The 25,849-nt window shown below is 48.8% G+C and overlaps 1 protein-coding gene across 2 annotated transcripts in view; it reads right to left on the bottom strand.

Annotated features, from left to right (window-relative positions):
- Positions 1 to 18,218, bottom strand: part of SATB2 (SATB homeobox 2) — a 131,419-nt gene extending 113,201 nt beyond the window's left edge. The window contains exons 1-2 of one of the 2 annotated variants that reach the window (XM_086615682.1): positions 18,176 to 18,218; positions 17,734 to 17,952 (exon numbers count right to left, since the gene is read on the bottom strand). In XM_086615682.1, the coding sequence (XP_086471808.1) occupies positions 17,734 to 17,952; positions 18,176 to 18,218 (262 nt within the window). Of the gene's footprint in view, positions 1 to 17,733; positions 17,953 to 18,160 lie in introns of both variants that reach the window. The other variant, XM_086615681.1, reaches the window with a different exon arrangement.
- Between the last annotated feature and the right edge of the window lie 7,631 nt (positions 18,219 to 25,849).

Consider the following 25,849-nt stretch of genomic DNA (forward strand, 5'->3'; position numbering starts at 1 on the left):
GCTAAACCAAAATTTAACCTCCATAAGCAACAAACTTTCCCTCCTGTTGAGCATACAGTCCGTCAGAGCACTTTAGACAGGGCTATTAGTGTCTTAACAAAAGATTCAGATACTTGGCCAAATACTGATGCTGTGATATTGGTTTTGTAAACTACATTTTGGCGAGACAGAAAAAGCAGGTGAACGCAAACTGAGGAGAGGGACGCCACAGTGTCTTTCATCCTCCTGCGTGCCTGCCTTGTTATGCAACAGTCTCTCCACCTTTCCAGCACAGAAGTTGCACTTGTTCTCCATGCTCGTTTACTGTCTCAGTACAAATGGGATCTCAAATGCTAGAACTGATGCTGTACATGACACCACTTTATGGATGGCACAAAGGACCCACAGGACTCTTGCCCATGAAGACTCTCCTGCCCCTTCCTGCTGCCCACACTTGCAGGGACCCTGATACAGAAAAAGCTTTTCCAAAAACATCTCGGAACTCAGCGACCCAGCATAACTGATGATAAGCTGCTATTAGAATCTTAAAAACAGAGAGGAGGGCAGGTTACCACATCTGCCATCGCTAACCCATTCTCACACCTCTCGCTATAGCGTCTGGAATCTTAATACCAACGCTATTTCACTAAAAAACAACAGTAATCCAACTTATTTCCAAGTAAATCTCACTCTAAGGAAGTTCCATCTGCTTTGCCCGCTATTTCGCATCAGAGAATTAGGCTATAATGTCTCTAATGGATTTATTGCCTCAAACTTCTCTGTTTCCTGATGTTATCTGAAAATAAACTAACATACTTTCAGTACGTTGCAATCAGAAGAAAAAACATCTGCAGTCAAAAGTCAACATGCTCTTTACACACTGAAATACACCATGTCTTGCCCCTAGATGCATTTATGACACCTCCAGCTGGCTACAGGGCCCTTACAGAAGAGCAAAGCAAGTCAGACACTGCTCGCTGTCATTCCAGTCGAAGAACTTGCAGCAGTACCCAGAGAGCAGGAGACCAAGCATCCATAATGAAGTCTCACATGCAGTGCTACAGCAACACAAGCCAGACTTACTCACAAATCCTGAAAGTCCTCGGCTCCCTCCCTAATGCCCTATCAGCCAGAACTACTGTCATCCTCGCTCTCCCATGCACAGGGGCAAAAAAGGCTCAGGTCCCTTCTGCACTGAACTTCCGTGCACTTGCTCTCCCAGCTTTAGAGAGATGCTGCAGTGAATGATGCCGTACAGCTCATGGTAGATGACATACGGCACTGATTTTCACAGATGGAGAAAACAAGGGGTAATCTGAGGGCTAAAAAGGAAACAGTTTGTTTCCTTAAAGGATGAACACAATGCTGGAATGCACACAAAACATTAATAACGATCACAAATTACACAAAAGACTTTTTCTCCTTGATGTTAATTAACTTAACTGACTTATAAGCAGCTCTTTCATGCTTCTCACAGAGCTTTGACCCCACATAGGTAGCATCTGCATAAAATGTTAGGGGAGCATAAAACAAGGTCTACATAAAGGCTTTTATAAGGACATCCATACACAGCAAGAACTCCTTCTAATCCATGGAAGGGAACAGGGAAAAACTGTTCCCGCTATTACTCAGAAGAACAGAATGGTTAGCAGTGACCAGTACCTTTGTGTACCATCTATTTTAAAAACAAATCAGAGATGGAATTTAAGCTCCACTGTTGCTTTCATGGAAAAGCTGCAATGTACAGAGAAGACTTTGTAAACATAGTTCCATTTTTTGCTGAGACCCTTCTAATTAAGGGAAATCAAGAAGAAATTAAATATGTATCAGAGACCTGTGACCAAATGCACATTTTCTCCTCCTTGCTCATTTTAATCTACAGTTTTATTTCACCGGGGAGTATTCCATTCTTAAAAATGAAGGAAAGAGGAACAGGTATTTCATTCAAGAAATGACAGCTCTTGACACTCCGCTGCATAAAACACTCATTTTTACAAAAAAACTTGAAGCCAGTTAAAAGTATTATCAAAGTGCAGTCATGCAGCACCCTGGGAAGCACTTTCAGTTGTAAGGTTTGCAAGTAAAAGCTGTAAATTTCTAATGACCAACCAGAAGGACAAGACTGAGCAGATATTAAGCAGCCCTGGACTGTTCCTTTTATTCAGTTGCAAATGATACTCTGTCCAATGCATGCTTTAGAGCAAGTAATAAATGTGATACTATCAGCACTGAACTTCTACGCATCGTCCACTTCCACACAGCCATCACAGGCTTCACACCTAAAGCAAAAAATTGAAGGATACAGGATGCTGAGGAGGAGGTTAAACTATTTCAGCCACCCACCCCTCCCGCCATCAAACAGGGAGCAGCGCTTTCGTGTCCAAGTAAGTATAATATGAAGATCAACCAATAAAAAGAGGCAGCAATACAATTTGTGTCTTTTTAGATTAAAATCTGTTTCCATCAGCACAAGTTTTGAGCTCCATCTAGGTATTATTTAATTTAATCTAATTTGAACAATTTCCAAACATCAGCTTGATTAATTTCAACAGCATGGTGTTATGGAAAGATTTACTGTACAGGGGTTGTCTAGCAGGGAATTAATAAAGAAGCCAGTTCTTAGCCCTGAGTAACATGAGGCTTTAAGACTTCCCAGATTTCTAGTGGGAATACTTCACAGCACAAGCATGTTTTCTTCTGGGAGCAGAACCCACCAAAATTATTAAAAACTGAGATCAAATGGTGGTGTCAAACCCAAAGGAAATCATTCTACAGTGGAGAGATTTTTATCAAATGAAGAAAGTGGAAAATAAATTTTTCGTTGTTGCTGTTGTGCTTTGGGTTTTTAGGTTTTGTTGGTTGGTCGGTTGTTGGTTTTTTTTTTTTCAAACAGAACACAGACACACATGCAGAGTAATCTCCCTCAAAGACAAAGCCAATTTCTATGGTTGAGAGTTCAGAAACCAGGACATTTATTCAAAAATTCATAAACTACTGAAAACTCTTCATTATTGCATGTCGAAAATCCCTAGCAGGGACTGTAACGTCAGTCATTCTCTGAACTAGTCTTTCCAATACAGAGAAAAGTAATGAATAAATAAATAAATAAATTCTAGGTGACAGCGAGCGGAATACACAAACATTCATCCCCACGCACACCTCAAAACACTGAATTACGAGCAACCTCAGTTGGACTTCTAAGATGAGACCCTTACCCTGCAACAGAGACTAGGAAGCTCAATTAGCAAAGCATGGGTCCTCTTGAGGAAATTATCTAGATAAAGATTTCATATATTTAACAATAAAGCACGCTTCCACAACTGGCAATAACCACAGGAAGCAATCAAACTACAAACATTTCCTAAGCCTAATCTGCTTCTGGTTTTTCTTTAGGCGAGAGCCCTTTATGCAGCGAAGGCAGTGACAGGAAAGCCATCCATTTATTTATTTCTCTTTGTGCTGCAATAGAGCTGACCTTATGTATACCAATTTGGTATTTAACTCTCTTTCCCTTTCTTTCAAACAAATTTGAAAAATGAACCTAAATTGAGAAAACTGTTTTAAAAGGCAGAAATCAGCATCCACGCGGCACAGGAGAGGTTCGCCGGTTCTCCTCCTCGCATCCTGCAGCTCTAATTGAAAAGGCAGAAACCAATTAAGTTTGACAGCTTTCAGTTATTCAAAAATACCTGAATTTCTGCACCAAAGACAGCCATTCTACATCCTCGTGCAACATAAATCCGTATTTTCTATTCTGAAAAACTTAACACTACCACCAAGAAAAAAAAAAGGAAAAAAAAAAGTGAAGCTTCAAAGCTCAGCGTACCACTTCTTTGAAACACTGTAAACTGCAAATCCTGAAAGGATCGGAAACGAAAACCTAGTGCGCACGCTAATGATCAGGAGGTTTCTATTCAAGACTCGACTAGCTGAATAAACACAGAATCATCATAGAATCGTTTAGGTTGGAAAAGACCTTTAAAATCACATGTAACAAGAGAAGACAAATTCATAATAAGAAAAGATCAACTGCATCCCAAAACGTTTTTTCCCTAAGAGGAAAGACACCAAATGGTATTTGCAAAAAACAGTTTTTCGTCCTGATCTCAACACCACTTTTATTTAAATCACAGTGTAGCTGTAGCTGGTGGTGATGTGAGATCTTCCCCAGAAAATCCTGCAGAGTCTAGCTGAGGGCTGCAGATACAGGATACGCAATGACAGGCTGAGCAGGCACAACCATCCCATCCCCACAGTGCCACACGTACACGCCTGGATCAGCCTTGAAGCAGGTCCCAGGTTCGGCCCATGCCTGTGCAAATCAGTGATGAGGTGGGTGAAACGCTGACGCATGTCAGCAAGGGTTAGTCACGTCCATTAAGGCTCACCATCAAACTGCCCCATAAATCATAAACGTAATTAAATCGGACAGAATATAAGCTGTTGGCACTTAACTTATTTACAACAAATGCTTGGTTTGGGTAAATGGACTGTGTTTCAGCCCTTTACGTATCAAGCACCAGCTTACAACAGTCTCATTATGAAGCTGGGAATTCTTCCACTGTAAATCTTCTTTACTGGGGACTGAAGGAATGACTTTGCAGTTGTTTGTCACTAACCACTCGGAACCACGTGAAGAAAGCTGTGTGTGCAGGCTGACAGGAGGCCAGCGGGAAATCTCTGTGTCAAACACAGGAGGTCGTATCGGGATCTTTGCAACTGTACAACCCTGCCCAAAACAAAAGCGGCAAGCACCTCATTACAGCAAAAGGTTTTGTTTAAAACCAAGGACCTTACTTTCTGCTAGTCCTCCGCTCTCCAGCATGTTCTAGACAAAATGGGAGATATCTGATTTCGCACACAACCAGTAACGCGATGCTGTTAAACTCCTACTCTTCACGGGTTTATAAGCCCATTGCAAATAATTTGTTCCAGGATGCAATTTGGTAAAGAAGAGCTCAGTCCACAGACGATTTTAATACATTTGCCAAAGAAACAAAATCATGTTAAATAACACTGCGTTGTAGAATTTTCCTTCTTAGGAGGGCCAGAGGAAGTAAAACTAAGGACAGTATCTTTCTCCTCCTCCTCAGTCATTTTTCCTGGCTTTACATAGTCAATAAATCTGTAGGCAGGAAATGCATTTCTACATATTATATTTTAACCGATGGTGAATGCAAACCACAAGATATTATTTACATCGTTCTTCAGCTTCCAGTCCTTTCTGTGGCTTCAGTCTCCCAACCATCACAACTATCCCAGATCTCAGGAAATTTTATAAAGAAGTCACTAAAGTCTCCGCAGATGTCCTCCGCTTCTGACAGCTTAACTAGCCAAAGAATCCTTTTCCTAGCTGAAATAACAGCTTTGCTGTTTAACACAAAATATTCCGGGCCACTATCCCACCACAGAAACATATTATGAAATTCATAACTTGATTTGATAATACTCAAGTTTCTCTGAAAACGGCGTAAGAGAAAAAACAGCACTCAGAGCGTGCGCTGAGACGAACAAGAAACGTGAAACAAAGCGGGATGCGAAGTATTTACCGCCGGCGCAGCCTCTCCTGCTGCGTGACCGGGACAGAAGCATCACCCACGGGAGATGAGGCCTTCTGTCGGTCACAGCGGATCGGCTGCTTCTGGTAAAGAACCGCTTTGCTATGCGAGCTGCATTAACTCAACCTAAACTGGAAATGCGTCACGCTGGTTGGGCACCAAGGGCAAGAAAGCAAGCAGCCCGTGGGGCTTCGTGCCACCCGGCTCGCCCAGGCACGGCCGCACACAGGGTGGCACGGGGGCAGGAGCCACTGAACGGGAGGGTAAAGCACCTCCATCTGCCCACCTAGATGAGTGAAAAGCGAGAGCAATGATAACTCAGACCTCAAAACATGGTTTGAAGAGTGCTAGAGTCAGCCACCCCTGCTGTCCTAGCGGCAAGCACAGCCCCCCAAGGCGTGCGGGAGCGTCCCGGGCTGCACCAGTGCCCTGCCTTCCGCCAGGACCACACGCAGGCTGTCCAGCTCACACCGAAAGGCAAATGGGAAGACACTATAGCTACATTTTTCCTAAATAAAACAGCTCAGTTGTTTCAACTGGTTTCCCAGCTAAAAAAGAAGAAAAAACACCCCACAGCAGTACTTTATAATATGAACTAATGGAAAATATACTCATTTCACTCAAAACCATTGAAGGAAACGCTTTTAAATTTAACTGGCGTTTTTTTTTTTAAATCATCTTAAGCCATTAATTTCCTATAAGTTTTAGGCTTCGGTTTCTGTAACTTAAAAACAAGTTCAGGATTCAGGAGGGGTTTTTGGTTTGGGGGACTGCTTTCTGTTGTTTTTCTCTCAACTATGTAACAAAACTCGCCTAAGGGGCTAAGACTCTCTACGCCAAGTTCCACCCAGAATTAATTTTAATGACCGACATTTTTAAACCCTGAAAACTGGGACCACTAATAAGCCCTTAACTTCAGTGGTGTTAGCAGATGCCACCATATTATGTAATTCTTAAAGCAAAAAAACATCTTCTAGCAAAAAGCATTTTAATGAAGGTTCTATTAACTAGTCTTCTGGTACTGGGATAAGTCCCCTGGAATGTAACAGAAAAGCTTTTGTAGCTGGTTTGAGGTTTTATTTCTGAAGAAGAGCTGTGCACTGCACTCAGGGCTGTTCTGGGATCTCCACTGCGACACACCAGTGAGCGCTCTTCTCCTTCGTGTCCTTTCCTCTGTGAAATACCCCCTGGCAAGGAAAAGAACAAACTGTGTCCCCCAGCCTTCATGTTACCAGATAAATAACTGACAGAGAGTCTTAACGCAACTACTGCACCTACATGTCTGTCTTCAAGCCCAATTGCAGGCTCCAGCAGTAAGACAAGCTGAACAGATCGGTATTCATTGCAACCATTGCCTCCTTCCCTCATGTCTTTTAGATACTGGCAGCATTAGAAAACCTCATTTCTAAGTGACAAAGTCAACACATGTGGCAGAACTGGTGATGGGCAACAGTTAGAAGTACGCATGCAATAGGATTAGCCACATTAAACACTGTCTCAGAATAAATGTCATCAAACTCAACGGTTACTGGTTGGAGCCCTTCGTCCCGCTACACTTTCAGCAAGGGTTCAGCTACTGCTACGGCAACATCATTCCTAGATGGTATTTTTCTGGTACAAGGAGACCACAGAAATCTTCATCAGATCTTCAGCAGGAAAACGAATGGAGGAGAGAACCACAACTACAAAAGAGTAGGAGCTGCTCTGTCATTCTGTCCTCTAGAAAGGGGCTAACTTCCCTGTCTCCCTTTTCACCAGGCAATATGCAGAGAGTCTCCAGACAGCTTGCACCCACAGCCCATTATGGGTCAGGAACTGGAATATGGGGCTTGGTCTTTGCTTACAACTCTAATCTTCCACAACCCTGCAGAGAGAGAGAAATTTCTGAGTGGCATTCTCTTGTATTCCTCGCTTTTCATGGACGGAAGATCAAGAGCTGTGGGGGAAGCACTCCACCTTTTCACACAGACAAGGTCACACGTTTGACAGCTATCCATGAGAACATTAATCTTTTAGGAACATCTATCAGCCATCAGGTCACACTGATCTAACAGCTTTCAGTAACTGCCACATCTTTATCAAACATGTCATGCGGTCCAGGAACAAGACTTAACAGGTACCTCCTCCTTCCCAGGTATGCCCAGTGCACTTACTTTGTTCAGCCAGTAAGTGCCATTTTGAGGACAGCGTGGAAAGGACCTACCTACAGGTTGATCTACCGCATGCAACTCACTTGTTAAGAGTCAGCAATCTGCACTTTTGGGGCTCTACAGACTGAACTGCTACATTACGTACACAGAGCTACGCTGGAGAATCAGATACTTCTGCTAGTGCAAGTGCATGTGCTCGCTGGGAGGTGTTAGCCAAAGAAAGCAGATTACATCTGCTCTCCAAAGGCTGAACTGACTCCCGGTTCACTTCCGGATGCCATTCCAAATGTTGATTTATAAAGCTGTATGGTACACGACTAGAGCCAAGGCTACCGTAGAGAGGATCTCTCTTTCCACGTATGGTACGGCTGAAAGGACGCTTCTGCTTACAGCTCTAGGACTCAGCTTCAGAGAAAACAGAGCGCCAGGTTCCCTCAGCCTCAGGTCTTCGACAACAGTTGGGTCCCTTTTCAAGGAACACAGCTGCAGTGTGCGCCCAGCACGAGGCCTTGCTATCTACAGGGGTTTAATCAGAAGACTGAGATGGTGGCGTAGCTGAAGGGTCACAGAAGAGTCAGTGTACACCCAGTACAATGGTGTAAGAGACCAAGTACTCTTACTGGCATACGTGTCCACAGATTTGGAGAGCCAAAAAACTGGAGAAAAAAGCATAGAGTAGCACAGCACTTTATTTTGAAGGAGAAAGCAGTCTTTTTTACTCTTTCCACCTGTCCATGGCATTCTCAGAGTTCATCTACTTGGCAGGTCAGTACGACACTGTGTTCATATTAATATAATCAGAAGGCTCAAAGCAATGACAGAAGCATTACTTTCATTATTAAGCCAAACCCAGACACTCCGATAATGCCTAACTTGAGCTTTACTGTCAAGCAGCACGCCTACTTACTGCACACTTGATCACAGGAGCCCATATGAAGTCTGCCATCCAGACTTCTAGCTTGAGCAACAAACTCTACTTTAAAAAAAAAGGAAAAATTAAAAAAAAAAAAAAAAACAACACACTTCTGTTACTCTGCATTTTCTCTAAGTCTAAAAATTGGTAGAGTGTATGACAGGTCCACCTCATTTTTCTTAATGATGTTTTTATTATTCTTTCACTCAATTAAAACAGAAATGGATATTGCATCTTCTGACTGTATAATTGTTATTGTAATCTGTTTTCGATCACTGCTTGGGAAATGGGTCCAAAACAACATAAACTATCCACAGCCTCAGAATACAAGTCATTTTCTTTTACTACGATACTTAAAGAGACATCTATCATGTTGCTCCGCTAGCATGTTTGTATTATAGCAAAAAAAAGTTATTTGTAAGTTGGGAAAAGACATTATGAAAATCACCTTTTACTCCAAAGTATTGTGTGACTCATAATTTATAACTACATTTCTTAATAACCATTCAAAATAATAAGGCTGGAAACTGTGCACATCTAATTTTAATATATAAATAATGGAAATGTATATAAACCAAAATATGCTCAAAATATGAATTTATATTACTCTCAAAAAATAGGCTGGTTATAGTTTTGAAAATGACATGCTTCATTTCCAATATATGCCTGTCAGCTAAATTTATGACAAAACACTCTCTGTGAGTTTAGATTACCAGGATGGTAAATACTTCTGTGTGAGTTGCCTCACTTATCTGAAGTTTCCGTACAAACGCAGAAAAGTCAGCAACTTCTAGAGAGCGAAGTGTCGGCGACACGCAATTAAAGGCAGACTCATCCAGCCTCTTCTCAACATCGTAGAAACAGAACAGAACCTCTCCCAGAGAAAAAGTAACCTTGTGGCTGTGTGCAGTGATACAAACCACGGTTTTCAAAACAAGAAACTCCCCTCCCGACATGTCTTGCCAGATTTAGTACTTTTGAGAAGGTTTGCTGTCAATAGAGTGCCTTTTCATCTCAGTACGTGTTTCTGGGGAACAAATAAGGAGGGAGCATATTTAAGTGGGAGACTTCTACTGCACTCTGAAAATGCAGTGGGTGTACAGTTATCTCAAGAGATGTCGCAGCTTCGTATAAAATATAGTCTGACAGGTTATTTTTATTAATCTTTTTCTGAGCTTTTTACCTTGCTGACATTGCTACTAACAAGGTACAGCTGTTCTCAAACTGTTTAATATTGCATGTCTGTCTGACACAAGGACATCAGTTAGAGCAAAATGACTGACAATTTTTACTATTAGTCAGGTAATTTTCTATTTAGAAAACAAGTCGTATGCTTAAACTTTTATCTAGAGCTACCTGTCTCTCTTCTTCAGGTTCTTCTTGTGCCCTTCATACAAATAATGACAACCCCCTCTTCTTCCTAACATCGCTGCGTGTAACACCAATAATCATTCAGTATTTGCCAGGAAATTTAAAATATATCTTGAGTTCAGACACGAGATCTCTGCCCTAGCATCCGGCTCAGGATACTAGCACGGCAGGGCTCACACTCTTGTCTTTTAAGCAATCCTGTAAATTATTTGTGTAGCCTTATTCCAAGTAGAAATGTCTCCTGGAAGGAGGTTTTATCTAAGTCCTCAGACATTAGCAACATCAACATTCACATCTTTAAAAATCAGAGTAATAATAACACTTTTTTAAAAAAAATAAAAACAAACAAACAAAAACCAAACAACGAAAACCTTTTGAACATGGTTGATAAGGGCTTCACAACGCCGGCAGCCCTATACTGCTAAACAGATGAATGCGGACATCTTGGTATATCTGTAAGTCTTCTGGGGATACCAGCAGAGCTAGTACAGTTATCTAAAAAGAAAAAAAAACAACCTAAAACACTAGTTTATGACTTTTTAAAAGTTCTCGAAAATAAAGGAAATAAAATTGGGAATATGAAATTAAATATTTTTCTCTTACTAGTATTTGCATCAATGCAAATGAAGATCGGGACAAAGTACACACTGCAGCTGCAGTATGTGCTTTTGTACAAAGCACAGGAACTCTGGAAAAAAAAAATCCTAACTATAGAACTGCAACAATGTGGACTTGCTGGCTGAGAACATACCACACGTTAAAGCAGTCCACACTTTTCAACTGCCACAAGAACCTCATCTAGACGGGCTAACAGTTCCCCTGAATCAAACGGCAACGCGTATTTTCCGTCTTACGTGTCACTAATCAATGTAAACTCATTTGTATGTAACCCCACAGCAGAGACGTCGCTGATGAGCATTCTGCAACAAGTACAAAGCTTGTTGGAGGGCAATTTTTTTTTAGTATGGCTAGAGGCTAGAAAACATTTCTCAAAAGCCATGAAATACTCAGCTGCCTTTTGTCTGCTGTGACTATTTCTTACATCTGCGCTAGTGACACATGTCATCGTGAGGACCAACACATCTGACCCAGGACATTTCGTACAGTAGGAACCAATTACCACAGGATGATTTTTTCCCAGCTAGGAAGGGCACCGGTTCCTCGCTCAACACAGTGGGCTGGTTTCAAAACCCCTTTGAGCTTCAAAAGGAGAGCAGCACCCTTGTTCGGTAGTTACAGAGTCTGCATCAGGCGCAGGTTATCTCGAACAAACCTCCATGATATCCATTCAAAAGGACCTGGTAATACTTTATACCTTGAAAAACTGGGCCTTTAATCCTAAAACACAGCGGTAGTTACTAATTTAACTAAATTATGATGAGGGATGGTAATTAAAGGCCTAACTTATCTATGCCTTGCAATTTGGGATTCGAAATAAAACCTTCCTAGGTTTTACAGGATTTCAGTTATTTTGAAAAGTTTAAAAATAAGATTTAAAAGCAGGTTGGGGACTGCTCAATCACAAAAATAAGAATGTTCCTAAACAGGTCACACAGCTGTTTGGCGAATAAAAATACATGACTGCAGTAAAACTGTCTTCATTTTACAACATCATAGATGCCACATTGTATTACCATCTCCGTGTCAATGAGAATGACAAAAATCTTACTGGTACAAGTATTTTACTTAAGCTCCAAGTCACCACTGTGGCCCTTCTCCTCCCCATTCCACACAGACAGCTTTAAAGAAAACAGTAATAAAGGAAAGTAACTGCAGAAATAAATATCCAGACTAGCGTCTCGATGAAGAGTATTAAATACTTTTAAAGGTATTTTAAAGTAACTGATACCATCTGAAAGTCTGTGCTACAAACTAGAAATTTTAAATATGACATAGCTGCCTGTTGAAAAGACGACTTGATTACAATTACATTATGCCAGATTTTTTCTACTTTTAAATCTAGATAAAATATTCAGTATAGTAAAATGATTTAAATAGAATAAAAGACTCCCTCAAATTAAGTATTTAGGAAAGGAAAGAAATCTTTAAACCTCACCTTTAAGAGTTTATTCATAACAATAAAAGTTTAATACCATTTTTCTTCCTTCGATGTCTGAATCCTTCATCTAAATTCTGAGTGAGAAATATGTCGCCATTTAATTTCTTGAAAATAACGTTTCCTCACTGGCATCTTTATTGTTTTTAATATGATTTTGCCATCTTCTTCAGGCATAAAAACAACTCTGGGGAGTCACTGACAGAATCACCTTAACAGGAGTTTTTCAAACAATGACCCTATGAACAATTGACAGTAAATCTACTCTGTTCTATCCCAGTGAAACTAAGAAAAGGCAGGATCCCATTTATTGGGGAGGGGGGGGCAGGGTGAATTAACACTGACTTTTATGTTGGTTTCTTTTTCTTTCCTTTGGCTCAAATGAGAATAATAGCATCCAGTTAACTAACGTGGCCATGGGTATGGGGTGGAGAGGAGGTGAGGAGATGACTCAAAACACTTTGGAACTGTTGCGGGAAAAAATAAAATCTTGCTACAGCTAATCTTAAATCTTGAATTCAAAATTGTCAGTGGCTTTCTGCAGATGCAACTTAAAGTCCTAAAATTACTCTAAACATCAAATTAAGCCTAGGTCACCAAATGGGTGGATACCCTATATTCTGTTTAATGCGTATGTTCAATTGCACATATATTTCAACCAACTGTGTCTTTACTTTAATAACAGACCAAGTGCTGAAAATACATAAAGAAAGACTATTTTTCTACCTCAGCAAAAACGCAGCTGATACACTACATGACCCTCCAGGAGTGATTGCTCTGTTTATTCTGTTTATATGACATAATCTGATTGGAAAGGGGAGGTGGGGGGTGGAAATCAGCAAAAAGACCAGAAACTCATTTTTAACCATCATTCATAAAAAGAAATCACTGTCTTCCTTTTCTTACTGCTTCTGTTAAATTAGAGGTCTCTTCCTCATCACGTCTCAGAAACGTGTAAAATCCGGGAATTTACATTTCCTCACAATCCCTATGGAATTATATCAAAGTACAAGGCAACATTTTCCAACTGTTCTGCAACAGAAAACACATAAAATATATTTACATACTGCTGGCTCCTGAACTGACAAGGATTTGCAGTTTTCATGCTTCCGTATCTCAGTGCGTTAATTCTTTCGAATAGCTGCGTACTCCTTTCAGGCAGCAGGAAGATATTCTTCACCCAGGATCTAGGCAGGAAGCCTATCTAAAACTTAACCTTTCACTTTACGCAATTCATAAGGACAAGCGAAACATGCTCCCTTGCTCCACTCGGGATGCCATTAGAGCTTAATGTTAACTAACCGTTTAGAACAGAGGAGCAAATGCGATCAAGCTGTACTCATCCGTCCGCATAGAAGTGGATTTTCTCCCCAGTAAAGTACTTTAAATCCTTGTAGGACATATAAGAGGTAGCGCAGACTCTACAACATTTTTGCAGAAATATTTAGAATGGATTTTGACAAACGGCTTTTTAACCATCCTCGGTCGGCATTTCTGTCGCGCCCCAGACACATTAGAACAGATTTCTAACTACACCTAAGCAGACAAGACCGTGATACATCAGAACTTTACGTGGTTTACAGCAATTAACAGTGGCACTCCGAAGAGTCGCTGCATCCGCATTTCCGGTACATCCGACTTTGTAAGAGTACGGTAACCACAGCTACTGATTAACACCCCGATCGCACAGTTTAGTTTGAATTGACTGAAAGTTTTCTCCTCCATTGATATTCTGCAAATTAAATCACACATTTTAACAGTTAAATGAATAAGAACGTATTACTATCAGGTTGCGTCAAATTAATCTAACCAGCAATTTTTTTGCAATCATTTCCTGCCTCAAATCTGAGTGTGTGTCTTGGCTGTATTTTGGTTCTACGCTTCTGTTTCAGCAAAACCAAACTTCGAAACAGCTCATTCTGCATATTGGCATTTTAAGTTGCGTTCAGAGGCTTTGGATGCTTATTTTCTACACTCTTCAAAATCGACGCATTCGCATATTTATGCACATCCACTCGTACGCAAACAGGTTCATGAATTGCAATCAACAGTTTTGTAAATATAAGTTTCCTAGCCATTAATCATCTCTTCTTTTTTTTTTTTTTTAATCCTTATGGAGTGAATTACTAACTGAGAGGAGACGCCAATTCTAGTAAGTGAATGTTACCCAACAGGGATATAAAGCTGTCAACACCATAGTGCTCTTGCTTGCTCTAAACTCTCTCCCAGGCTTCATATGTTTTTTAAAGCGATATTAGCCTTTTTTTCCCAGGGACCTTTATAAAACCTGCCTCTCCTGAACATCTGAGCACTTGTGCTTTATTACATACAGGTTTTAAAACAGACCGGTTAGATAACTGCTGAAACATTTTAAAAAGCACTGGGTTAGTCAGGCAAACCAAAACTGGACTCTAACACATTGGACTGACGCTAACAACATCGTAAACAGTACTGAAACTTTTAAATCCCCTATTAAACACAACCTTTAAGACCCCGTTTATCTTTTTAGTGACCTTCACTAGCTTATTACAGCCGCTGTAATGGCCCTTTGAATTAAGTACATTCAGATCAGGAACAAAAAAAACGGAGAGTCATAAGGCAAAATTTCTCATGAGAACAATTGATTTTCTGCCTGCACTACAAAAGCTTAGTTTAAAACACTTTTTCACTCAGAAATCTAGACCAGAGAAAGCTAAAAACACCTACAGCGCTATAGTATTTCTCAGAGAAGTCACTGGAAAAATGATTGTAGCAAACACTACGATTATAAAACTTGTTACCAAAGGTCATCAGTCTCATCATAGCACCAGTTAGTTGAGAGCTTATTGCTCTGTTCACAGGGATTAAGGCCAGAAACAGATCTTATTACACCAAAAAGCCACTTGATAAGTAGGAAGGAATTTCAGCATTTACATATCGAAGGCCCAAAATAAGATGGAAAAAAGAACTGCCAGCGTTTGTCTTTGCTTTCAAAACCTTTAGATATACTTTATAGAATAATAAAGTAAAATAAAATCAAAACTAAAATGGTCTCTAGCTTTCAGTAAAGTATGTAATTTTTTTTTCCCAAATGAAGTTCACGTTCAATAAATATTAGTGCTTTTTAAAGCCTGAAAAACAAGAATAAACTAAAAGACTGACAACTGAAGCCTCAGATGTCATTTCTTTACAACTTTCGACAGTTTCCTTTTTATCAAACACTAGGAACAATACTAAAAGAGCTTTTACTAATATTTATTTGAAGAGCAGTTTTATACTAATTTGCCAGTATATTAAAAGCAAGCCTTTGCACGAACGTCTCCAGCTACATTTCACAACTCGAGTGAAAAAATTACTAACACCGCAGCGACCACTGCAAAGACAGAGGCTTCCAGAAACACCCGAAACAGTGTGATCTGCATTCAGAAAAAGATCACTTGGTCACACAGGTTCTTAAAGATAAAACTTGAAAAAGAGCAGAGGAAAAAATATCTGGAAATTAGCTATGTTGATTTATCTTGAGAGCATTTCAAGGAGGAAAAAAAAAAATGAAATCAATTTTAAACAGCACCATTATCTTATTAAAAGAGTCTGCCTTAACTAATTTAGTATTGAGTATTATGGAACTTAGGTAAGTATTCAGACAAGAATAATTTTCTTCTTGCTTTCAGTATCAATAAGGAGTAATGAACAAACTTTATTATGAATAGCCTAAAACCAAAGGGATTGAGACTGGTTAAAGAACACCAGCTAAGATTAAAAAAAAATAATAATCACTCCTGCATTTCCTATTCCCCCACACTTCTACACTCCAGTCTACACCAACTTTATAAATGAGCTGAAGAGTAATGAATGAAACTGTAAGCTCTTAAAAGTTTGCTTTCAGAAATGCGAGTCTTTGTCTTAAGCGGAAGAAATCTTCCATAACTTAACAGGCCAGAGTCAAGCTGAACCACCGACATAACTATAAAAGCCCATAGATTTATCTCGGCTAACACAGCTGCCATTAGAAAGCAACATATATATTCCAAAACATTTTTAAAACATTCCTTTAAAGTATATTTCTATAAATGCCCCAAGGAAAAAGATTCTAGCTCCAGTTCTAGCATTCTCTTTTAAAATCAAGCAGCTATAATGCTTCAGTCTCAAGAAACGCATCCAAAACTACGTATATTACTTTTTATATGATTAACTAGTTCATTTTTACAATTAACCAACAAATGACTTCTCCACCAATTTGTAAGTGGAACAGTGCTACAAGTCTTTCACTGCAAAGCTGTCTCTTCTTTTTCCCATACATTACAAGAACACGGAGAAGAGGTTTAAAAAAATCAGACATATAGTCATCCAAGAAACATAAAAAACCAGTGAGATCTCTTACCCTTCATTAGTTATATAAATGAATCCTACGTTTTTAAAGATAAAATCTGCAGTCCCTTAGCAAACTTCAGCAATTAGAAAGCCTATTGAGCCAGAGAGGTCTAAAACCAGCATCTAATGGTAAAATCGCTAAATAAACCTCGCGTAATAGAGAGTCATGTGACGACCGTATGAAAGTATCTCTTGAAATGTCATTTACACAAACTCTTTGTGTATAAACAACTACATTTGTGAGTTACCATTCTGCACATTTTAAAACACAGAGAGATGGTTTTTCAAAAACGGTGAAGTTATTTGTGGCCTGCCCTGCATTATTTTGCTCGTAATATCACACTAAGTTCAAGATTTTTAAATGTATTTTTCCTAACACGAGGCTGCGCTGCCTTAAACACGACAGCATCAGTTAAGATGAAAAAAAAAAAAAAGCAGGCATTTAGGAACAGTGACTGGAAAGTTTAGCTGCTTGGAAAAAAAGGGAAGAAAAAAACCCAAGCAACTACGCGCGTCACTTAACCGTGCTCTAAACACAAAATTGACCAGCAACTAGATAGCAAAGTGAGTATGAAAGTTAAAGTGTTCTAGAGAATTGCAGGAATGCTGCAAAACTAACGCTCGATAATTGTGCCCAGAGCTGAACCTTGCACGCCTTTTGCCCCGTCCTCTTTTAACAGCTACTACAAAATTTCATTCACAGAAAGAAACAAAAATAAATCCCTAAATGCAAACATAAACGCTGCGATTTTTTCCACCCCGGAGCCCCGGTCCTCAGAGCTGTGAGGGTGGGCGTAAGACACCTAATTCGTGTCACCCGCACCCGTGAAGGCAGCCAGGCTGCCTGTGCCTAACCCGCAGGCGATGCCCCCTTCCGCCGGCGCTGCCCAGGCCCGCCGCCCCGGCCGCCGCCGTGCCCTCCGGGAGCCGCCGGCGGTGCGAGGGGATGCCCGGGGCCGCCCCGGCGGCGATCCGCCCGTTCTCATGCGAAAAGCGCCGAGCGCTGGGCCCAGCTCTGCCCGGTTACCCGGCGGCAGGACTAGGCCCGGCCTTTTGTGAGCCGCCCAGCTGGAGCCCGGGCCTGGGGGTGGCCTCTGTCGGAAGGCGGCCTTCCACCGAGGCAGTTCTGCTCGCCGCACACCTCGGCAGGAGTCCTCCCACGGACCCCGGACACCGCCGCGGCGCTGAGCGGCGAAAGGCTTTCCAGGGAAAGCTGCCACGCGAACCTGCCGGCACCTCCGCGCACGGTGCCGACCCGCCCGCCAAATGCCACCCCGGGCACGCCGCCGCGCCGAGCCGGGCCGGGCCGGGCCGGGCCAGCCGGCGGTGCCGCCGTGAGCGCGGCCGCACGGTTACCTCCCACGGGCTTCGTGACGGCGCCGTTGGGCCTCCCGCGGGTGCCCATGGGGCTGCCGTTCTGCTCCAGCCTGGCCACCTTCCCGGGCGGGGGCCCTTTGACATCGGGGCTGCCGCTGCCTCTGTCGGGGCTGTCCCGCAGGCAGGGGCTCTCGCTCCTCCGCTCCATGCTCGGAGACGCGGCTCCCGCTGGCAGGTCGCAGTAGAAGGAGCACGGACCTAGGGCGAGACAAAACAAGGGGCGCTTCAGCTGCCGCCGGACCGCGATGCCGCCCGGCACCGGGTCCCGCTCGCTCGCCCAGGCCCCCGCAGCGCGCCCACCGGGCGACCGCCGGCCGGGTGCAATGCCGCCCCACTCCCGCCGCCGGGGCCGGCCCCGCTGAAAGAGAGCGGTTCGGCCCCAACGGCCCCGGCCCGGCTGCTTTACCCGCCCGGCTCCAACCTGCCGCGGGCGGGGGCAGGCAGCGCTGCGCCCCGGTCCCCATCGCGCCGAGCGAGGCCGGCAGGCAGCCCGCCCGCCGCAGCCAGGTGCGGCGCCCCGGGTCCGGCCTCAGCCCCGGCCCGCCCCCGGGGGCCGCGGGGAAGAGGCTGCCAGTCCGGGCGGCCCCGCTGGCACGGCCCCCCCGCGCCGGCCAGCTGTGCAGCCACGGAGCAGCCGGCTGCTGGCGAGGAAGCCTCTAGCGAGCGGCTCCCGGGAGCTGCCGCTGTACTTACTGCTTATAGCCTGTCTGTAAGTTGGCTGAGTTGGGCTCTGTCCATGGATCAGAAGTAGAGAATCCAGGGTGGAAAGTTTCTTGTTTCCTCCTCTCACGCCGCTTTCTTCCTTTCTACTCCTTCCCCCCACCCCCAGCCCCCTCCTTGCCCTCCTCCCGGGGTGCCGAGGCGGCGGGGCCGGGGCGGCTGCCCGCGCTGCGCGGGGCGGCAGGGGCCAGAGCCCCTTCCCGGAGGGTCCCGGGTGGCGAGCGGAGCGGAGCGGAGCGGGGAGGTCGGGGCGAGGGGGCGGGGAGCCGTGGGGTCGCCGGCTGCGGCGCGGAGGAGAGGGGAGAGGGAGCCGACTTCTCACACCTTCAGCGGAGAAAATCAATACCGGGGGAGATAGGGAGAGGAGAAGAGGAGGGAGCGCCGCTCTCCCGGGCTCCGCGGCGGCGGCGGGTGCTTGGCGGCGCGGGGAAGCGGCGGCGGCGGCCCCCGGTGTGTCACTTTCAATCGCTCCCTCCTCTGCCAGCGACAGCAGCGGCAGGAGGGACTCGCCACAGAGAGCGGAGAAACGGTTATTAGTTGCGTTGAGTCATCGAGGCAGAGTGAGTCCTTTTTGGGGTTGTCCTTGGTTTCGGGTTTGGTGTGTGTGTGCGCGCCCGTGTGTGTGTCTGCCTGTCTGTCTGCGCGGCGCTCCCGTCCCAGGGCTGTGCATCCCAAACATCGCCACCCCTCCTCGCCTCCGACACCCCTCCCCCTCCCCGCCCCCCCCCCCCCGCAAAAATCAAGTCTCGGTGCTATCTCGGGATCGGGCGCAGACGGGCGCGCAGCAGCCCACCTCCTCCCGGCCCGCCCCGCGCAGACCCGGCGCCGGCCGGCCCCGCTGCGCGCAGGGGTGGGAGGCAGAGACCCACCTGGCAGGAAATTAAACACCAATAAATAAATAATACATCTCGCACACGAAAAGCGAGCGCGGTGCCGCACGGAGGGAGGGAGGAGGGCGGGGAAGAGCGGCAGGACGAGGCGGCGGTGACAGGAGAGACCCAGGGCAGAAGGGCGCAAGGACAGGGGCAGTCAGGCTGGGGGAGGGCCGAGGGGGAAGGATAGGAGGAGGAGCCGGGAGAAGAAGGGGATAGGGGGTGGGGGGGATAGAGGGGAAACCGGAGTTGGGGAGACCGGACCGACCGGGAGGAGCAAAGCTGCCACGGGCATCCAGTCCAGGCGCCCGGGACGGTCCGACGCAGCCGGGACGGCCTCACCGCCTCCTGCCACCCGGCCCGTCCCCGGGGAGCCGAGCGACGGCAGGGACCCTCCCGCAACCTCTCCCCGCCGGGGTGAGGCGGCAGTAACTTTTCGCGGTGCGGCGGCGGCTGCCGCCCCAAGGGCCGGTCGCGCTTCCCCTGGAACGCCGAGAGCGGGCGGCCCGGCCCGGCCCGGCCCCAGGTAGGGCCCCGCCGCCGCCCTCCTCTCCGCACCGGGCTCCAGGCAGTTACCGGGCTGGCCCTGAATAATTCATGGCGGGGGCCGGGAGGAGGTGAGAAGCGGGCAGGGAAGAGCTGCTGCTGCTGCTGCTGCCGCCGCTAAATTATTTAATAGCGGAGCGCCGGGTAGGGCATGACAGCGCCGGCTAAGTGCAGCCAGCGGGGAGGGGAAAGCTCCAGCGGGGGAGTCGCAGCGGGGCGGGATCAGTCCCCTGGCCGGTCCCAGGGAGGCCGGCAGTCGCCCAGCAGGCAGTCACCTCTCGCTCGGGTGCAAGGTGCACCCGCGCCGCTCCCCGGGGCCGGCGGCGGAGCGGGCGCTTCCCCCGGCGGGGCCATGCCCGGCAGCGCGCCCCGAGGGCTCGCAGCGCCCCCTGCCCGGCCCGGGGGGCGCAGGGGAATGAGCCGGCGGCTCCGCGCCGCCGAGCCCTCCCCGCCCGCCCGGCGGCGGAACGAGCCCCGCGTTAAGGTGGACCGAGGAAATCCCCTCTGGCGCGGGGGGCGGGCGGGCAGCGGACGGGCGGCGGGGGGGGAGGGCTCGGCCCTCCGTCCTTCAGTGCCCGCCGTCCTCCCTCCTCCCCCGCCGCCCGTCCGCCGCTGGCTCCCTACAGGGCACCGCCCTCCCCGCTGTGCCCCCTTAAGAGCGCTGCCTTTTACGGTGGCGCCGGAGGGTCAAAAAAAACAGGGGGCTACGGGGGGCGTTGGCGGGGGGGGGGGAGGGAGAGGAGAGGTTCTTCCACCCACCCCGTCCCGGGCACGGCGGGAGCATCACCGCCACCGGGCAGCCGTGGCGGCAGGTTTCCGTCCGTCCCGTAATCGCCCGGGGTGGGTAGGGTGGGCAGCGGCGACAGCCCCGAACCCGCACACAGCCGTCCCGGTGCGGCGAGCCCCGTCGGTGCTGCCGCGGGATTTGGGGGAGGGGAAGGGCATGTCCCCCGCGGGAGCTCGGCCGCCGCTGGCCCCGCTGCTCCCCGCCTTCCCTCCGAGCGGCAGCGACTGCCCGCCCGCTGAGCGCTCGGGTCTCCCGGTGGGCTCCGGGTCGCCCCTGGAAGCGGAGCCGGGAGAAGCAGCGGATCCCCGGGCAGGGTAAGAGAAATAATCGCTTCGCTCCACATCTGACCCCCGGCCCGGTCCCCAAAAGCAGCGCCGAGTGCGGCTTCTCCCGCCTCGGCCGAAGGACTCGCGTTTCTCCCCTCCTCGAAGGGGGCAGGGGGACCCGCCGCCAAAGCCCAGACGCGGTGCCAGTCTTGTCCCGGGACAGCAAAGCCGTGAACGGGGTGAGCGCCGGGTCCCATCGCCGACTGAAGTTTGGGGGAGCCAGAAGAGATGCGGGGACAGCGGAAGGCCGGGGCGCGGGGGCCGCCGACAGGGCCGGGGCTCCGGGAGCTGTCGGAGGAGCGAGCGCCTGTGCCGGGAACGCGCAGGCTGCGGAGGAGGAGAGAGCGCAGCGGCTGCCGCCAGCCAGGGCTCCCGCCGTCCCTTCCAGAAAGGAGCCTCGAAGTTTGGAGAACTCTCGTTTTTCTTTTTAAATAACCCGATCTAACTTTTCTCCCTTTTTCCCCCCTAAATCTGATAAAGCTCAGCAGCAGCTCTTACATGGAAGTTAACATTTTCCACCAACTATCGAATAATTGAATAATGTTTTGTTCTTACCTTTGACGTTGAACTACGAATTCCCGCGGATCAATGGCCGGAAAGTTAGAAGAATTGGTGATTTAGGACTTCAGTACTTCTGGAAAAAAAAAAATGCCAATGGTTTAGCCAGGATCTTCCCTGTCTGATTCGTTACTATTATTATATCTGATGATGTGGATGGATGGAGAGATTCAATCCAAGCCCATTAATGAGCTATTTATAAACACGACCGTCTGAAGATCGTCATTTACATTTTGTCAGTGATCCTTTCCTTAACAGCGGAGACGTGTGGCGACAGCGCGATTACAGGACTTTAGTAAAGCTCCTATAAGAGTACGACTGGCTTGTTAATCGATTAATATTTTATAAAGTGTAAATATTTTATAAAGATTTTAGGAAAACTATCGATTCTAAATTATTCAACTAGTCAGAAGGGCATTTGAATAATGCATACAATTAAATACATTTAAATATATATGTAGCGATTGCTTTATTTGCAATGATCCCCTGCACCTTTCTCCCGCGTTCGTTTTTTTCCCCACCGGCAGCTGGTTTCACATTTGCGCGTTTCCTGGAAAATCAGGATCGCCAAATACATGTTTATTCCTGTACTTATAAACCGAACGTTTACAGAAAATACTGGTTTAACTTTGAAATCGGGAGCGGCGATCATTTGCAAGTTTCGACGCGGAAGAAAAAGGGCTTATTAGTGAAACTGAAGGGAAACCGAACCGAGCGCGTATAAATTTTGCTGGTTGGTAACTTCTGTTTTGTAAACATCATTTAGTTGAGACAGATTTTATGATACACGATGCTTATTTATTTTTTTTTACATATTTTTCCCAATAAAAGCTTTTTCTTTCTGTTTCAAATTACAAATGTTTGGGGTTTTTAGTTTTGTTCGGGTTTGTTTTTTTTTTTTTCCCATTGCATGATTTTCACGTTGTCCTTATTTCCACTGGGAAAAAAGGGCAATTATTTCCCATCGCTTTCCCCATCCGTCCACAATCTCGCTATAAAAAGAACTGAATTATTTGTTGTTATTATTATTAATAACCTCTTTTCATTTTCTAACACGAACTCCAGTACGAGAATTTTCTGCTCTTGGACTCCGGTGAGAGCAGGAGTGGGTGCGCTCCGCGTCCCAGCGCTCGCTCCCCGTTACTGAAGTTTATGGACGCCTCAAGTGGTTGATTGCCAAAAAAATTTTTGAACAAAACAAACGAACAAAAACACCTCCTTGGAAAGGTTTGGTTTTCATTAACCACTGCTTTTAAAGCCAAAACGCATGGAAGCGAACGCAGATCCGTGCCGGCACAGGCTTCAGAGGCGGACGGCGGCAGCTGGGGCGGCCGCGGGCTCCCGCGCCTCCGCCGCCCGCGACGCCGAGCGGTGCTGCCCCCCGGGCCGGGACCGGGACTGGGGCCGGGGCCACCCCTCGCCCCACGCAGCTGCGCCCCAAAGCCGGCCGCCGTGCCGGACAGGATCCGCTGGGCTCCCCTGCCCTCTCCTCGCCTCCTTTCTCCCCTTCCGCCCAGTGCCTCCCAGAAGTCACGGTGTCCGCGGGACTCCCGCCCCACCGCGGGGCTCGGCCGGGCCGGGCTCCCCGCGGAGCGATGCGGCCTGGGCCGAGGCAGGGGCCCCGGCCGCCTCACAGCTGGGTCCCGGGGGCGCCGGCCCGCCGCCCGCGGGCACCACCTCGAAGCGCGGAGGCCCAGGGCTGCCGCGACGGCGCAGCGGCCGGCGGGCTGGGAGCGGCGTGGCCAGGCGGAGCAGCGCCGAGCTCCCGCCGGGGCGGCGGCCGCAACAAGCACCGCCGGGGCACCCGGGCAGGGGGCCTCAGGAAGGGAAGCGCGGCGCCCGCAGGCGAGGGCTCCGCACTCCACGCTCCAGCTCGGTCCAGCCTCCCTTCCCAGCGGCCGCCATCGCGGCGGGACCCGGGCTCGGGGCCCGGACTGGACCACCCGCCCGACCTGTCCCGGCGCCTTCCCCCTTCGCACAGCGCCATCGCGCGGGCATCGGTGCCGGCGCAGCCCGAGGCGGCCGCTGCTCCCTCCCGCCCGCCCGCGGTCCGGTGCGGCCGGGCAGGGCGAGCAGCACCTGCCGCAGGGGCCTGCCGGGCCCCTCCTGCGCGGCGCGGGCTGCGCCGGCCCCGCCGCCCTCCGCTGCGCCCTCGCCCCGGCAGCGCCGCTCCGCCCTGCCGCCTCGCCCGCCGCGCCACATGCCGTCGAGGCTCCCGCAGCGCCGCGCTACGCGGCGCGGCGCGGCCCGGGCAGGGCAGGGCGGAGAGGCCGGCCCGGGAAAACTCGCAGCTGGCAGCTCCTGGGGTCTGACCTCCTGTCCGACTGCATTTTTTTTCGGGCTCCCCACGCGGACCGGGAAAGGCGCGGCCGAGGAGCCGGCCTCCCCCAGCGCCTCTGCGGAGCGGCCCCTCCATCCGGCTCTCGCCGTCTAACCCGGCCGCTGCAGGAGCCGCTCCGCACTACGGCGGTCCCTCGCTCGGCGCCAGGTTTAGGAGCTGACGCTAAAACGAAACGAAAACGTCCCTGATCTCGACGGCGGGACGAGCCCAGCCCTGCCGAAGCACTTCGAGGGCAGAGCTCTGGCTCTAGCCGACGGTGCCGGCGGGAGCACGGGTCGGGTCATCGCCGATTCCCAGCCGCACGCCGGTGCTTTCCGGCCGTCAGCCCAAGCCTAAGCGGGCGGCGGCCGCCGGGGCGCCCGGAGACTCTCCCGGTCCGCCGCAGAGCGCCTCTACCCCGCGGGAGCCGGCGGAGGCGGCTCTGCCTCCCCTGCGCACCGCCGGCCGCCCCCAGCCCCTTCGGGGTCCACGCGACTCGTTCCTACTGCGCCAACTGAAAAAAAACAAACAAACAACAACAACAAAAAAAAAACACAACAGAACCAAAATTGTCTTTACGGCGTCCGAGCTCCGACTGAACGATTTCGGGACAGCAGTATCTCTGCAGACCGTACCCTCGCCTTCATCCTTCCCCTCGCCGATTTTAAGTTTTTTGTTGTATGGAGAAGCAGCTGCGGGCTACAGAGAGGGAATCTCTACACCCTGCCGTATACAGGGAAGGGAAGGACTCGGCCGGAGCTGTTATTACACCGTATTTCAGTCCAGCCCCGGCCGAGGCGGGCGCAGGGAGCGGGGTTCGCCCCCGGGCCGCCTGGTGCGGCGCTGAGCCGGCCGCTGCCGGGGTCCGGCTCCCCACTGCGATCTGCAGCTTCTCCTTGTTCCTCACACTCGTCTCCAGCTCTTGGCTGTCCCCCCGGCCGCAGGTTTGCGTTTTCCCGCAATCACACGCTGCAGCGCGAGCCGCACGGGACTTCCTCCGTGAGATTTCACGCTCATCGACCCGCCTCACCTTAACGGACTTGCGAGACTTCGGTTTTGTACGGCTTCGCTAGAACAGGTCTGTTAGGATTTGTAAACTGTCAGGAGCAGAGAGCACGGATCGAACCGCCTGTGCCCTGCGGCTCTTCTCCTTCAAATTAGCAGCTCATAGCTGGAAACGAAGGATGAGTTTCGCCACCTTCGTTGCGATTAAGTAAAATTCCCCAGATCCGAGAAAGAAGTGACGGACAAGTTCTAAGACGAGCCCCGCCACCCGAGCACCAGCTGCGGCTGCCCCTTCGCCGCCGCCCAAGGCCAAGGCCACTCCAGCGCCGTTTGCCCCGGGCCGGGCGGCGCCCCCGCTCCCCCCCAAGGTGGCCGAGTCGCGGCACGAACGAACGCGGGAGGGGGCTGCAGCGGCGAGCCGCCCGCCGCGGCCGGGGGGCCAGCCCGGCGCCTGCCTCTTCCCCCCAAAGGTGTCTGCGGGGCGCGGGGTGCCGGGGGAGCCCCCTCCTTCCTCTCTCCAGCCGCGCTCTCGCTCGGGGTGGGGGAGAGAGACGGCCGAGCTCGGCAGGAGATGCCGAGCGTGCAAGGCCGAGGACTCGTACCCCGAGGCACGAATAGTTTTAATTGCAACGATTTACGTAAATTAGCAAGATATCAGCCCTTCTCCCCCACCCGGCTCCGACCTGGAAGCACAGCATCACCCGCCCACGTCGGACACCACCGTCTCCCAAACTCTCTACAAGTTCTGCGGCCGGGGGAGACCAGACGGGAGCCGAGGCCCCGGCAGAGCCGGAGGACAGAGCAGCTCCCAAGCGCCGTCCCCGGGAATCAGCGCTCAGCCTCGGCCCCGCCGCGCTCGTTCCCCAGGACGGCGCGGCTCATTAGTGACTGGCTTCTGTGCAGAGCAGAGTGCCATTTTCTTCCTAAATCCAAACTTCGCCTCTTAACAGCCCGATCTTTG

Source organism: Tauraco erythrolophus, chromosome 8, assembly GCF_009769465.1.
Source record: "Tauraco erythrolophus isolate bTauEry1 chromosome 8, bTauEry1.pri, whole genome shotgun sequence".
NCBI classification, from domain to species: domain Eukaryota; kingdom Metazoa; phylum Chordata; class Aves; order Musophagiformes; family Musophagidae; genus Tauraco; species Tauraco erythrolophus.